A 12,736-nucleotide genomic window follows, 5' to 3' on the forward strand; every position below is an offset into this window, starting at 1 on the left:
CTTAGGAGAAGCTTCGTCGTCGGTTTTGGGGCTCGGCTGTCTTTCTTTTTCTTTGCGTTTTTGGTGAACTCCGGTAGTCGGATGGCTTTCCGACGACATTTTTGGATAATTAAACCTGCATCTAAAGTAGCTTAAAGCAAAATCATACTGACGCTTAATAGTGCGTTGGTTAAATCTAGCACAAAACCGACAACCCAGAAAGTTATGATCAGGGTCTAGGCAAGGAATACAGTAAGAAAAAGTCCTTATGAGGTATTTGCATCCCACAAGAAATACAATTATTAACTTTTTGACATCGGTTCTGGAGCAAGAAAAAAGTTTCCCCAACGGGGTACTTAGCTTTATAGAAGACTTCGGATCTGAAATTCGAACTTGAAAATCTCAGGAGTCGGCCAACCGGCACTTGCGAACTGCTTCTGCTTTGGGCACCGTGCGGCAAGAAAGACTAAAGAAAATGGCGTTGGCTGCTTCTTTTATACCCCTGACGACCTGACGTCAAGGAAGGGGAGACGACAGCCAACACAGGACCCCAGACTTTTGAATTCAGGACGACTGAGGGCAACCTGCCAGCAGGATTACCCAAATGTAATGACTGCAACAGTGAAACACAAAGAACATCTGCGGCCCTGCAAGAGGCCTCCAAGGAATCAAAACCACATTGCAAAGTATGCTTTCCAACTTGTTCTGCTGCATGCAATAATTCCTGTAATTCTTTATTTTCCACACATTCAGAAATCAACATAATTTTCTGTTTCAATAATCCCATAAGATGCTGTTGATATTTAAGCATATGAAACTCGCAGTTTAAGGCCCTAACTGCCAAGGTTGCAGACGTATAAACCTTCTTTCCCCATCTATCCAGTGCCCTGGAATCTCTATCAGAGGGGGGTAGGATTTTTAGCTGTAGAAACCGTTACACTTTTGGGACCCTGAGAGATAGTTTCAGGATCAGCAGCAGGATTTTTCAATAAAAATTTGTGGGAGTCAGGAACCCTGTAATATCTGTCTGGCATACTAGGAGCCGGAGGGTAGGGAACCAGGAGTCATGCTCGATTCCTAAAACACATCATCAACAATGTCTAATACAGGAGGTATAGCCAAAGGCCTAGGTTGAGGAAGGAGGAAATCCCTAAGCCTTTTTTTTGATTCTGAGAAATCCTGACTCTCCCAATGAAAATGTTCCCTTAAAGTATGCAAGGTTTCTCCAAAAGAATAATCTTCATGAGGAGATGCAGATGGGATGGATTCTTCTGCATCTGAATCCTCATAGGGTAGTATAGAAAATTCCTGATCAGAAGAGGAATCAGAAGAAACAGAAACCTGATCTGAAGATTCATAATCAGTGTCTTGCCTAGGCCTCTTATCAGGGGTGGGGTGGTGGGAGTGGTGGTGGTGGTTGGGAACCCCTGATCAAGGTAATTAAGTCCTCAACCATTTTGATCATCTGTTTTTTTATGCATAGGGGCCTGAGCACGTGGCTCATGCATCGTTTTTTTAGCCTTAGAAGTTGTTTTTGAAGCTGGCGTTGGTTTTATATAGAAATGCTGAGGCCTGAAAACACTCTCAGAAGCCGGTGCTTGCTCAGCGGCTCCAGACCCATCCAAGGGAGAGACATCCGCGGGTACAATACTCTGAGAATCTCGCGGCATACTGGACTCCGCATGGATCTCGGTAGAGGCCTGCGACTCAAAAGTAGCGGGTATCAGGGGCTGCGAAAGTGCCTCACTGAGTACCGGCCAACCAGCGACTGGCTTAGGAGAAGCTTTGTCGTTGGTTTTGGACCTCGATGGTCTGTCTCTGTCCTTTTCTTTGCGTTTTTTGTGAACTCGTAGTCGGACTGCTATCTGACAACATTTCAGGGTAATTAAATCTGTTTCCATAACATTCTGAAGCAAAGATATACCGACGCTTAATAGTGCATTGGTTAAATCTAGCACAAAACCGACAGCAAGGCACGTTATGATCTGGGCCTAGGTAAGGAATACAGCAGAAATGAAAATCCTTATGAGGTATTTGCTTCCCATAAGTAATGCAATTATTAACTTTTACTGACATCGGTAAGGAGCAAAAAATGTTTCCCCACTGGGATACTTAGCTTTAATTGAAGACTTCGGTTCTGAAACTCGAATGCGAAAATATCAGGAGTCGGTCAACCGGCACTTGCAAACTGCTTCTGCTTCGGGCACTGCGTGGCAAGAAAGACTGAAGAAAATGGTGTCGGATGCATGTTTTATACCCCTGACGACATGACATCATGGAAGAGGAGACAGCAACCGAGGCAGGACCCAAGACTTTGATATTCAAGCCGATTGAGGGCAACCTGCCAGCAGATTACCCAAATGTAATGACTGCAACAGTGAAGCACGAAGAACATCTGGCAGTTTAAGGCCCTTATAGCCAAAGTTGCAGACATGTAAACCTTCTTACCCCATCTGTCCAGGGCCCTGGAATCTCTATCAGAGGGAGTAGGGTTTTTGGCACTAGTAGCCTTAAAGCCTTTGGGTCCCTGTGAAATGGTCTCAGGATCTGCAGTAGGATTCTTAAAGAGGAACTTGTGAGAGTCAGGTACTCTATAATACCTGTTAGGTTTTCTGGGAGCCAGAGGTAAAGTGTCAGGGGCCAGGCTAGATTCCATGAAGGCATAATCTACAATGTCCAGTACAGGAGGGATAGCTAAAGGTCTGTGTTGAGGTAGGAGTAAGAATTCCCTAAGCCTCTTTTTGGAGAAAGAGTAATCCTGGCTTTCCCAACAGAAATGCTCCGTAAGGGTATGCAAAGTTTCACCAAAAGAGAAATCCTCTGGAGGGGAAGCAGAAGGAATGGAGTCCTCTGCATCAGAATTCTCATAGGTAGATAAGGGCAACTCTTGTTCATCAGAAAAGACAGAAATTTCAGAATCCTGATCAGAAGAATCAGAAGGAAAATCAGTTCTAGGTCTCTTAGAGGGAGAAGGATGGCTTCCTCTGACTAGAGTAATAAGGTCTTCAGCCATTCTTATAATTTGTTTTTTAGGCATGGAGGCCTGACCATGTGGTCTGGGCGTCTGTTTTCTAGTTGTGGATCGAGATTTAGGCCTTGAAGAAGAAGATGGTGTCGGTTTAATATGCAAGTCAGTAGGCCTGAATACACCCTCAGAAGCCGGTACCTGCACAGCAGCTCCAGACCCATCCAAGGTACAGACATCCACAGGTTGCAAACAGGAACACGAAAACTGCTCCAAGGACCAGGCAATACAACCAGTTGTAAATGAAGTAGTTTATTAGCAGTCACTGACTAAGCGCTTTCACCAACAATTGGCTTCTTCAGAGTCCGTGTGTAAAATCCATTGTAAACTTTTATACCAACAAAATGATGAAGCAATTGGTCAATAGAATAATAGAATGATTGATAAATTCATAAATTTCCCTCCAAAAACATTTGAAACTCATACACACAATAATACAAAAACACAAAAATCTAAACATTACATCAAAATCTACCATGTTAACTGATAGATTACATATAACAATTAATAACAGATATAAAATATGAATTATATATAAAAATGTATCTATAAATATATAAATAAACATACTAAATAATAATCTAAATGAATTTCTGAATTTTATTCCAAATCTTATACTAAACTAGCCTTGTGTTTTAAAATAGGTTTGATAGAAATGTAATCGTTAATCCCAGGTTGTCTCATGGCATTTAATCTTAGCTGCCATAGGACTTCCAACAGGGTCACCCTATTAGTTATATCACCGCCCTGTTCATCAAACACTCTATCAATAACGAAAAATAAAAACTTATTGAAGCCATTGCATCTACTACTATGGAGGTATAAGGCATTGTGCTGATCCTTATTTCTAATAGATCTAACATGCTCAGAGATCCTGTCACGTAACCTACGCGTGGTCATTCCCACATAAAACGCTTCGCAGGTCATACACGAAGCGATGTGAACAAGATTCTTTGTATTACAATTGCATCTACCCGGGCATGGTAATGTTTGATGATAACCTTTCACAAAAACATATGTGCCCTCAGCTATAAAACTACAGCTCCTGCAACATCCACATTTTGACATCCTAGATGCTCTATTCTTAACATCCCTTTCCAATATAATCTTCAAATTATCACCCCTACTAAATGTTATCCTAGGTTGAGATCCTAAAATCTCCTTTGTGCCAATACTTAAACAATATTCCCAAGCCTTTCGTAATGCAAAGGCAATCTCCGTTGCTTTTTCATTAAACTTCAGAATAAAATATGGTCCAACAGACTCTTTCTGATTGGAAACCACTTGCTCACATTTAAGTTTCATGCCCAGTCAAAAGAATAGGCGAGTAAATTGTATTTCTTTTCTAGAAAACCTCTTTCTTTAAACTTAATAGCAATTGAAGCGGGTAACCCCTATCAATAAGCATACCAATAAGCTTAAAAATTTCTTGTTTAAACAAAGACTCATCACTAATCAATCTAGAGATGCGCACCATTTGGCCCTTGGCGACCCCTTTCCTTTGATGATAAGGATGGCAACTCTTGAAATGTAATAACGAATTTGAGTAACTTTCCTTCCTATATAAAGTACTAGACAACCCATCATTGTCTTTAAAGATTGTAATATCCAAGAAATTGATGCTGTCTTTATTCCATACATGCGTAAATCTCAAAAAACTGGTGGTGGTGTTTAAATATTCTACAAATTCAACTGCCCCAGCCTCATCTCCTATCCATAAAATCAGCAAATCGTCCAAAAACCTATTGTACAGGAGTATATTCTCATGAAACCTAGATGAAAAAATAAAGTTTCTTTCCCATGCTAGTAAAACAAGATTGGCAAACACTGGGGCACACCTAGCCCCCATTGCCACTCCAGAACATTGTTGAAACATTTCACCCTCGAACTTTATGAAATTGTTGGAAAGTACAATTTCCATCAAATCACTTAAAAAATTAAGTTTACCTTTATCTACGGTGTGACTCACACTCAAACTATCATGAAACATCTCCAGTCCTAGGTCATGGGGGATAACAGAAAACAAGTTGACCACGTCAATCGTGAGAAAACCAAATAACCTGCTATCTGAATTAACCTCCTTTAATCTTTCTAGGCAATGCCATGAGTCTCTAAGGACATGATCTACCTCAGTCAAAGCTGATTTACACGTAGAATCTACAAATGAGGCAAGGGGCTCAGTTTTTGAACCCCTAGCTGCCACAATGGGTCTGAATTGAAGATTTGTAGTGCCTTTGTGTACCTTTGGTATACCAAAGATGCATGGCAAAATAGGATTCTTAACAAAAAGATAGTTGTATTGTACTTCAGAGATGGCTCCTTGAAATAATGCATCTGACAGAAATAAATCAATCTTCTGATACGCAAGGTTTATTTCATTCTTCGAAACCCTTCTGTAGGTATTGTCATCCTCCAGGATGATCGTCATAGATGCCAAATAATCAATTTTATTCATAAGTACCATCCCCCCACCCTTGTCGGGTTTCATACACCTAACATTTTTGGAAGATCTTAATTCCTTCAAAACCAGTCTTTCCTGTATAGTAAGGTTGTCAGGGCCCTTATTCTTACTAGCTCAAATTTTCCTAAACTCAAATTCTACCAGGTTTTCAAGTGCGCTAATCTCATAACATGGAGGTGGAATGAAGGTACTTTTCCTCCTAAGTATCGTAGTTACTACATTTTCAACATTAGATTGTAAATGTTTGTTACTTTGAAAAAATATCTCTAAATTTAACCTCCTCATAAATAGCTTGAGGTTAACCAGCACATTAGCAATATCTAGTTTAAAATTAGGAACGAAATTAATGCCTTTAGTGAAAAGCTCTAAATGTGTATCACTAATGGCTGTTTCAGTGTAGTTGTAAATAAAAAAAAGCCATTTTTGCAACGTTTGACAATTCATCCCCTCTTCCAGCTCTAAACCTTCAATGTTACAATCTATAGAATCATTAATAATATTAAGACATTCTAACTCACTTGGGTGCACAGTATAGTCTTCTAAAATAACAGCTTCACCTAGTGTACTCAAGGCAGGTTCAACATGAATCGTTGGGGAAACAGAACTGACATTTGCCACCAAGGGAAACTCTTCATACTGAAAATTGTTAATATTCAAATCACCCATCCCATTGCTAGCACATAGCTCAGTATTACAAACACACTCCACAGGGTTAGAGCCAACTTCTATTGCTTCAATATTAACTTCTTTAAACTCATTAGTGAATGTTGCAACACTTTGAGCTTCACTGGGAAGCATAATGCACATATCCAAACTACCAGCGTCACCTGTAATATTCAAGGCTGATTCAAAATGTGTAACAGGAAAACCAAAACTATCATTCACCACAACCATACATTCTTCTTGTTGAACTTCCAACATTTGAACATTTAAGTCACCCTCCCCATTGTTAACACACAAATCATCACAGAAAACACGCTTTTCAGAATTAAGACTTTCGCAAACAACAGCAGGTAAAACCACTATACCAGGGACATTATTACCAACAATAGAAGAACGCTTAGATAATATGCGCTCACTTAACCCCAATAATGCTTGTCCCCTCTCTGAGAGGCTTGCGCTCTGTTCAAAAGTCTCTCCGATCTGCGAGGACCTGGGGGTGGGTCCAAAAAATCACCCCCCTCAAAGCTATGTTCAAAATTGTGTTCAAAATTGTCACGATTAGGCATATCTTGAACCTGAGCCCCCTGGTCTAAGTCAAAATGTTCGTCGTGCGTATAAACTTTGTTTTGACCTTGATTATAGCTCTGAACATGGTAATCACCATGCCTAAGCCTGGGTTTGCCCGGTGGGTATGCACAGTTGTGTTCATAGTCAAAAGTGTCCCTTGCAAGCTTTTTGCGCTTAAGCGCTGAGTTCTTGGCTACAAATAACTCTAAATTTTTTATGATTTTCCGAAAGTTACTCTCGTGTTGAAAAAACAAAAGATCAGCTGTGATACTATTGTGCAGTTGGCTAATTTTTTCACGAAGTGTAACAAGTTTGGCACAATTATTACTAATGATAATATTCAGCATCTCCAAGCCCGTTCTATCAAACAAGGCTATAAGATCAGTGAACGCTTTAGAACCATCCTCCACACCCATAGGGAGCTTCCACAGCCGAAGACCTTTCGGTACTTGCTTACGCTCCCTTGACTGAGTTAAAAAAATGTTATCAAGCTGTAAAGCTCTGTACTTGGTACAGAGCTTATCGTACCTGAAAATCTGTTCTTTGAGAGTTGGCAACATCATGGGATGTAAAGACGGTAGGGCTCCAAAATCCCCAAAACTCGGTTCGTTGAACCATGAATGTAAATCGTGGCCTCCCAGCTCACATACCGGATCAGTGGACGGAACCTGCACCTCAGGCGATGCTCTATTCATCTCCTTTCGATTACATGCTACTTTCTCTCTGGAGTTGGATACCACCTCGGAGAAGGTGATGGAACCACCCGATTTCTGTCCAGGCGTGATAGTAGAGTTGGATGCTACTGGCGAATGCAGTGTAAATAGTTCCATCTGAGTGTCAGTCGGACTAGACACTGCTGAAGCCCCTTTTGTACCACAATCCTTTTGATATATGCACAAAAGTTTATTAACCACGACTGAAAGTTCCTTTAAAATATCCTCCATTACAGCCAGATGGAGTTGCCCAAATCCAACAAGGCAGAATCGTCCTCAGTGAACAAACCAACAAAAATCCCAAACCAGGGCACAAATGTAGCAAACAGGAACACGAAAACTGCTCCAAGGACCAGGCAAAACAACCAGTTGTAAATGAAGTAGTTTATTAGCAGTCACTGACTAAGCGCTTTCACCAACAATTGGCTTCTTCAGAGTCAGTGTGTAAAATCCATTGTAATCTTTTATACCAACAAAATGATGAAGCAATTGGTCAATAGAATGATTGATAAATTCATAAATTTCCCTCCAAAAACATTTGAAACTCATACACACAATAATACAAAAACACAAAAATCTAAACATTACATCAAAATCTACCATGTTAACTGATAGATTACATATAACAATTAATAACAGATATAAAATATGAATTATATGGAAGTCCTATGGCAGCTAAGATTAAATGCCATGAGACAACCTGGGATTAACGATTACATTTCTATCAAACCTATTTTAAAACACAAGGCTAGTTTAGTATAAGATTTGGAATAAAATTCAGAAATTCATTTAGATTATTATTTAGCATGTTTATTTATATATTTATAGATACATTTTATATATAATTCATATTTTATATCTGTTATTAATTGTTATATGTAATCTATCAGTTAACATGGTAGATTTTGATGTAATGTTTAGATTTTTGTGTTTTTGTATTACTGTGTGTATGAGTTTCAAATATTTTTGGAGGGAAATTTATGAATTTATCAATGATTCTATTATTCTATTGACCAATTGCTTCATCATTTTGTTGGTATAAAAGATTACAATGGATTTTACACAGGGACTCTGAAGAAGCCAATTGTTGGTGAAAGCGCTTAGTCAGTGACTGCTAATAAACTACTTCATTTACAACTGGTTGTATTGCCTGGTCCTTGGAGCAGTTTTCGTGTTCCTGTTTGCTACATTTGTGCCCTGGTTTGGGATTTTTGTTGGTACATCCACAGGTTGCACAGTCGAAGAAGCATCTCATGGTATACCGGACTCCGAATGGGTCTCAGTAGAGGTATGTGAATCTGAAGTAGCGGGTATCAGGGGCTGCGAAAGCACCTGAGTACCGGCAAAATGGCGACTAGCTTAACGGAAGCGTCGGCGGCAGCTTTGGACCTATGCGGCCTGTCTCTGTCTTTATCTTTGCATTTTTTTCGCAATATCAGTAGTCGGGTGGCTTACTGAAGCCATTTCTGGATAATTGAACGGAGTACCAAAATATTTAGATGCAAAAATGAACCGATGACAAACAGTTTGAGGTTTGAATAAGGCACAAAACCAACAGCGAGGGACATCACGGTCTGGGCCTAAGCAAGGAATGCAGTACGAATGAAAATCTTTATGAGGTATTTGCTTTCCACACGAAATACAATTAACATTTACTGACATTGGTTTAGAACAAGAAAAAGTTTCCCCAATGGGGTACTTAGCTTTGTTTCAAGACTTCGGATCTGAAACTCTAAAACGAAAATTTCAGGAGTCGGCCGACCGGCACTTGCGAACTGCTTCTGCTTCAGGCACCGCACGGCAAGAAAGACTGATGTAATGGCGTCGACTGCATACTTTATACCCCTGACTACCTGACATCATGGAAGATGAGACAGCAACTGACGCAGGACCAAAGACTTTGATAATCAGGCCGACTGAGGGCTACCTGCAAGCAGATAACCCAAATGTAATGACTGCAACAGTGAAACACGAATAACATCAGTCAGACCTGTGTGCTTCAGATCTGATAACCTGACCAGAACAGGAGATACCAGTGCAGGGATGGAAGGAGCCATACCCGGAGCCCCCAAAGGGGCTGGCTCTGGGATGACCTACAGTCACATCCAACTTCAAAGAAGCTTCCGTATCATTCTGTCAATGACTACCTCTGGAAGACACCTCAACGAACAGAAGGGACCTGAAAGATGAAGGTGGCAAAGAAGAATGATTTTCTTTTAAAAAGGGAAAATGTAATCTAAGGCTCACTGGTTCCAGTGAAAAGTGTGGAAGTGTGAAGGGGATCTGATTCAAAGGGACTCCAGATCCAAATGCCTTGGTGTTGGTGGAGCCAGACTAGAAATATCCAATGGATCTGGAAACCATTCCCTGGTTTTGTCTACCTTCATTTCTTGTTCCTTTTCCTTACACTTTTGCCTCTCTCTGTCTCTTCTCTTTCTGACCCTACATCATGTTCAAATTCTTGACTGTGAGAGAAGTACTTTCTGGGGCAAACAGCACTGAACTCTGCTTGGATAGGAAGGAGGCACTTCAGCATGAGCTCATCCCTATAACTCTGTAAAGCTTGAGCACCAAAGAAAGCATATGTCTCATAACGTGCATCCAGGTGTGTCACACCTAGACAGTATGCACACTGCAAGTGTGGGTCTTATGCAGTAATCTTGTGGCCATAGGCAAAGCATTTCTTAAATCCAGTAGCCTTGTCTGACATACTGGAAGAGAAACTATAAGAAAAAAAAACAAGGCAAAAGTATCAAGCACAGTCATAATGGCAACCAACTTCGATTAAAAACTGCAATTACCATAAAGTATAAGTGAGGGGGGAAAAAGCATAAATTGTACCTAGACAAAAGGAAAAAACCCTAAACTTAAAAACAACAAATACCTACAATCAACAGCTAGCTGTAAACCATGGTATAATGGTTTACACATAAAAAGAAATCTACATTTTTAAAGTGGAGGGCAGAAAAAAAAGGCAATGGAAAAACAAGAATCTCAAACTACTGTTCAGTGAAGCCCACATATCTTGTTTCACCAAGCAGCAAATGAGATTTGAGGTAATTAGGAGACCACAAGGAATTATGGGAAGGGGAGGATTCAGAGCCCTGGATCCAAGCTCTTGTACAGTGCCCAGGTTGAACTGGATAATCCAAGTGTTGAATCAGATGAAAAAGACAACATTGGATCCATTAACAAACATTATCCTTCTTTTGCCATTGCTTCAAAATTCTTTAAAAAATACTTGTGAATTGTGTTAGCTGTGGTGTATAAACTGATAATATTCCAACACAAACCAAAGTTCTATATTTTATTAGTACAACAGAAGTCTGACCAAACATCTCTGAAGAAAAACAATAAATGATCACAAGAAAATGAAATAATGAACAACTGGTGAAAGCTGTCATTAGTGCTGCCAGTATAAGTGTCTTGTGTGTGAATCAATCAGGATCCCTAAAACTCTGCTGTAAGACAAAACTGAATTTTCATAGTGACAAAGGGACTGCTGATGAAAACTGACTGATGGGTCAAGATAGTTGGGATACAACACAAATGTTATGCCTTACTGTTACAGTTACCCATCTTAAGGATCCAAGTGAATGAGGTACTTTCAATGTTACTAAATAAAAGTAATATATCCATCTAACTATACAAGCAAAGACAAATTTGTGTCACTCAGAAAAAAATATAAGCAAAATAAAAGATTTTTTTAATGAACAATGCTTTTTAATGAGTTGTTCTAAAAAGTAAAAAATAAGGAAATACAGAGTGAAAACTTTGCAAAAGAAACAGACAAAGCTGATTTCAGAAAAGCATTTGAGCTTAGTTTTGCTGATTCTGGTAATGAGTATCAGTACTAGTACCAAGAATCAGCAAAACCAACCTCAACTACTTTTCTGAAATCAAGTTGTCTGTGTTTCTTTTGCAAAGTTTTCACTCTTCTTCCTTATTTATTACCTTTTAGAGCGACTCAATAAAAAGCATTTAAAAGAATCTTTTTTTTACTTATTTTTATTTTTTACTTTTTCATTTTTAAATTAAATATAACAGTAATTTTGTATTTACCCAGATTTATTAATAGTAATCAATCCGTGTTACCCTAAATGTTGATTGACTTAGTGGTTGAAGAATGTTAGGTGTGAAGTCAGCAATACAGGTGACACCTACATACAGTGGGAACCAATAATTATTCAATACAAGTGCTTCAGCACACTGGAAAGCTCAGTGGATCAGGGAACGTGACAGAATGAGAGATAGAGACACGCACACAAAGCCAATTTCAATAAAAAGCATTCTAATAATACATAACAACAAAAGCTAACAGCATCGACATGGGGAAAATGCTGAACAAATCAGTTGCTTTGCAAAGCAAATCGAGAGTTCTTACATTTGAAGTTAAGATACAAAAATCTTGAACAAAGAGAATTACAGCATTTACAACTAATAAATTTTGTTCTGCCTAGGCTAGCATTTAAAGCTGGAGGTGAAAATTCAAAGTAGTGTACAATTTATTGTACAAGTTAACACAAAATACTAATGACTTGAGAAGGAAAGATCAACAGATGTCTCACAGGGATGGGTTAATAACATTTTCTTACAGATACACAGTACAGAACGAAAGAATGCTTAAATTTATTCAGTGAACTATGTCTGCATGAAGATGCTGTTTGTCACATACCTGCTGTGTTCGAGCCAGAGTTAGGAAAAAATGAAGCACAGCCTCTGTGAAATGAAGGTTCTGCTTAACACGCAGGCTAAACTCCAATGCATCAAGGACTGATGGAAGGAGGGGAATGCTCTTCACAATTTTAAGACAGCTGTCTCCATCTTCATCTGTCTCACAAAGTTGCTTTGCCAGATGAAATGCCAGAACGCACATCTAGAATTAAAAAGGTATAAGAGTACAGGAAATGTAAATCACAATTAGCTACTACTCATCATATGTTCTTCTGTTTATTTTATTTTGAAGAGAAATAAAGTACAGTTATATACAACAGCAAACATTTAAATGACCATTGCAGGAATTAATTAAGTATATGGGAAGTAGTTAAGAGGTGTAATGCATGATCTCTGGTCTGATTTTTTTTGTTTCAGCAGTGAGATATCTCTAAGGGAATACAGAACTGGTCAGAAGTGTATGCCAGACTCTCTCCAGGCACATACTGATGCAGACTTCAGTCACTACTGTTAGATGAAGCCTGTGGTTAGTGTCTTATTAAAGTATATGAAAGTAAATGCACTCACATGGCGAAGTTTAACTGATAGAATTTATTTAAGAAAAATAATGATTACCTATAACTACCTCAATTTAATGGTGCAGCTGCCTCATTT

At 39.1% G+C, this 12,736-nt stretch overlaps 1 protein-coding gene across 1 annotated transcript in view; it reads right to left on the bottom strand.

The window, feature by feature from the left end:
- NUP188 (nucleoporin 188) overlaps positions 1-12,736 on the bottom strand; it is a 3,305,077-nt gene that overhangs the window by 913,651 nt on the left and 2,378,690 nt on the right. The window contains exon 36 of the mRNA XM_044058121.1: positions 12,084-12,284. Coding sequence (XP_043914056.1) covers positions 12,084-12,284 — 201 coding nt within the window. The remainder of the gene's footprint in view (positions 1-12,083; positions 12,285-12,736) is intronic.

This window comes from Protopterus annectens, chromosome 16.part0, assembly GCF_019279795.1.
Source record: "Protopterus annectens isolate FY-2018-M chromosome 16.part0, PAN1.0, whole genome shotgun sequence".
Lineage (NCBI taxonomy): Eukaryota > Metazoa > Chordata > Ceratodontiformes > Protopteridae > Protopterus > Protopterus annectens.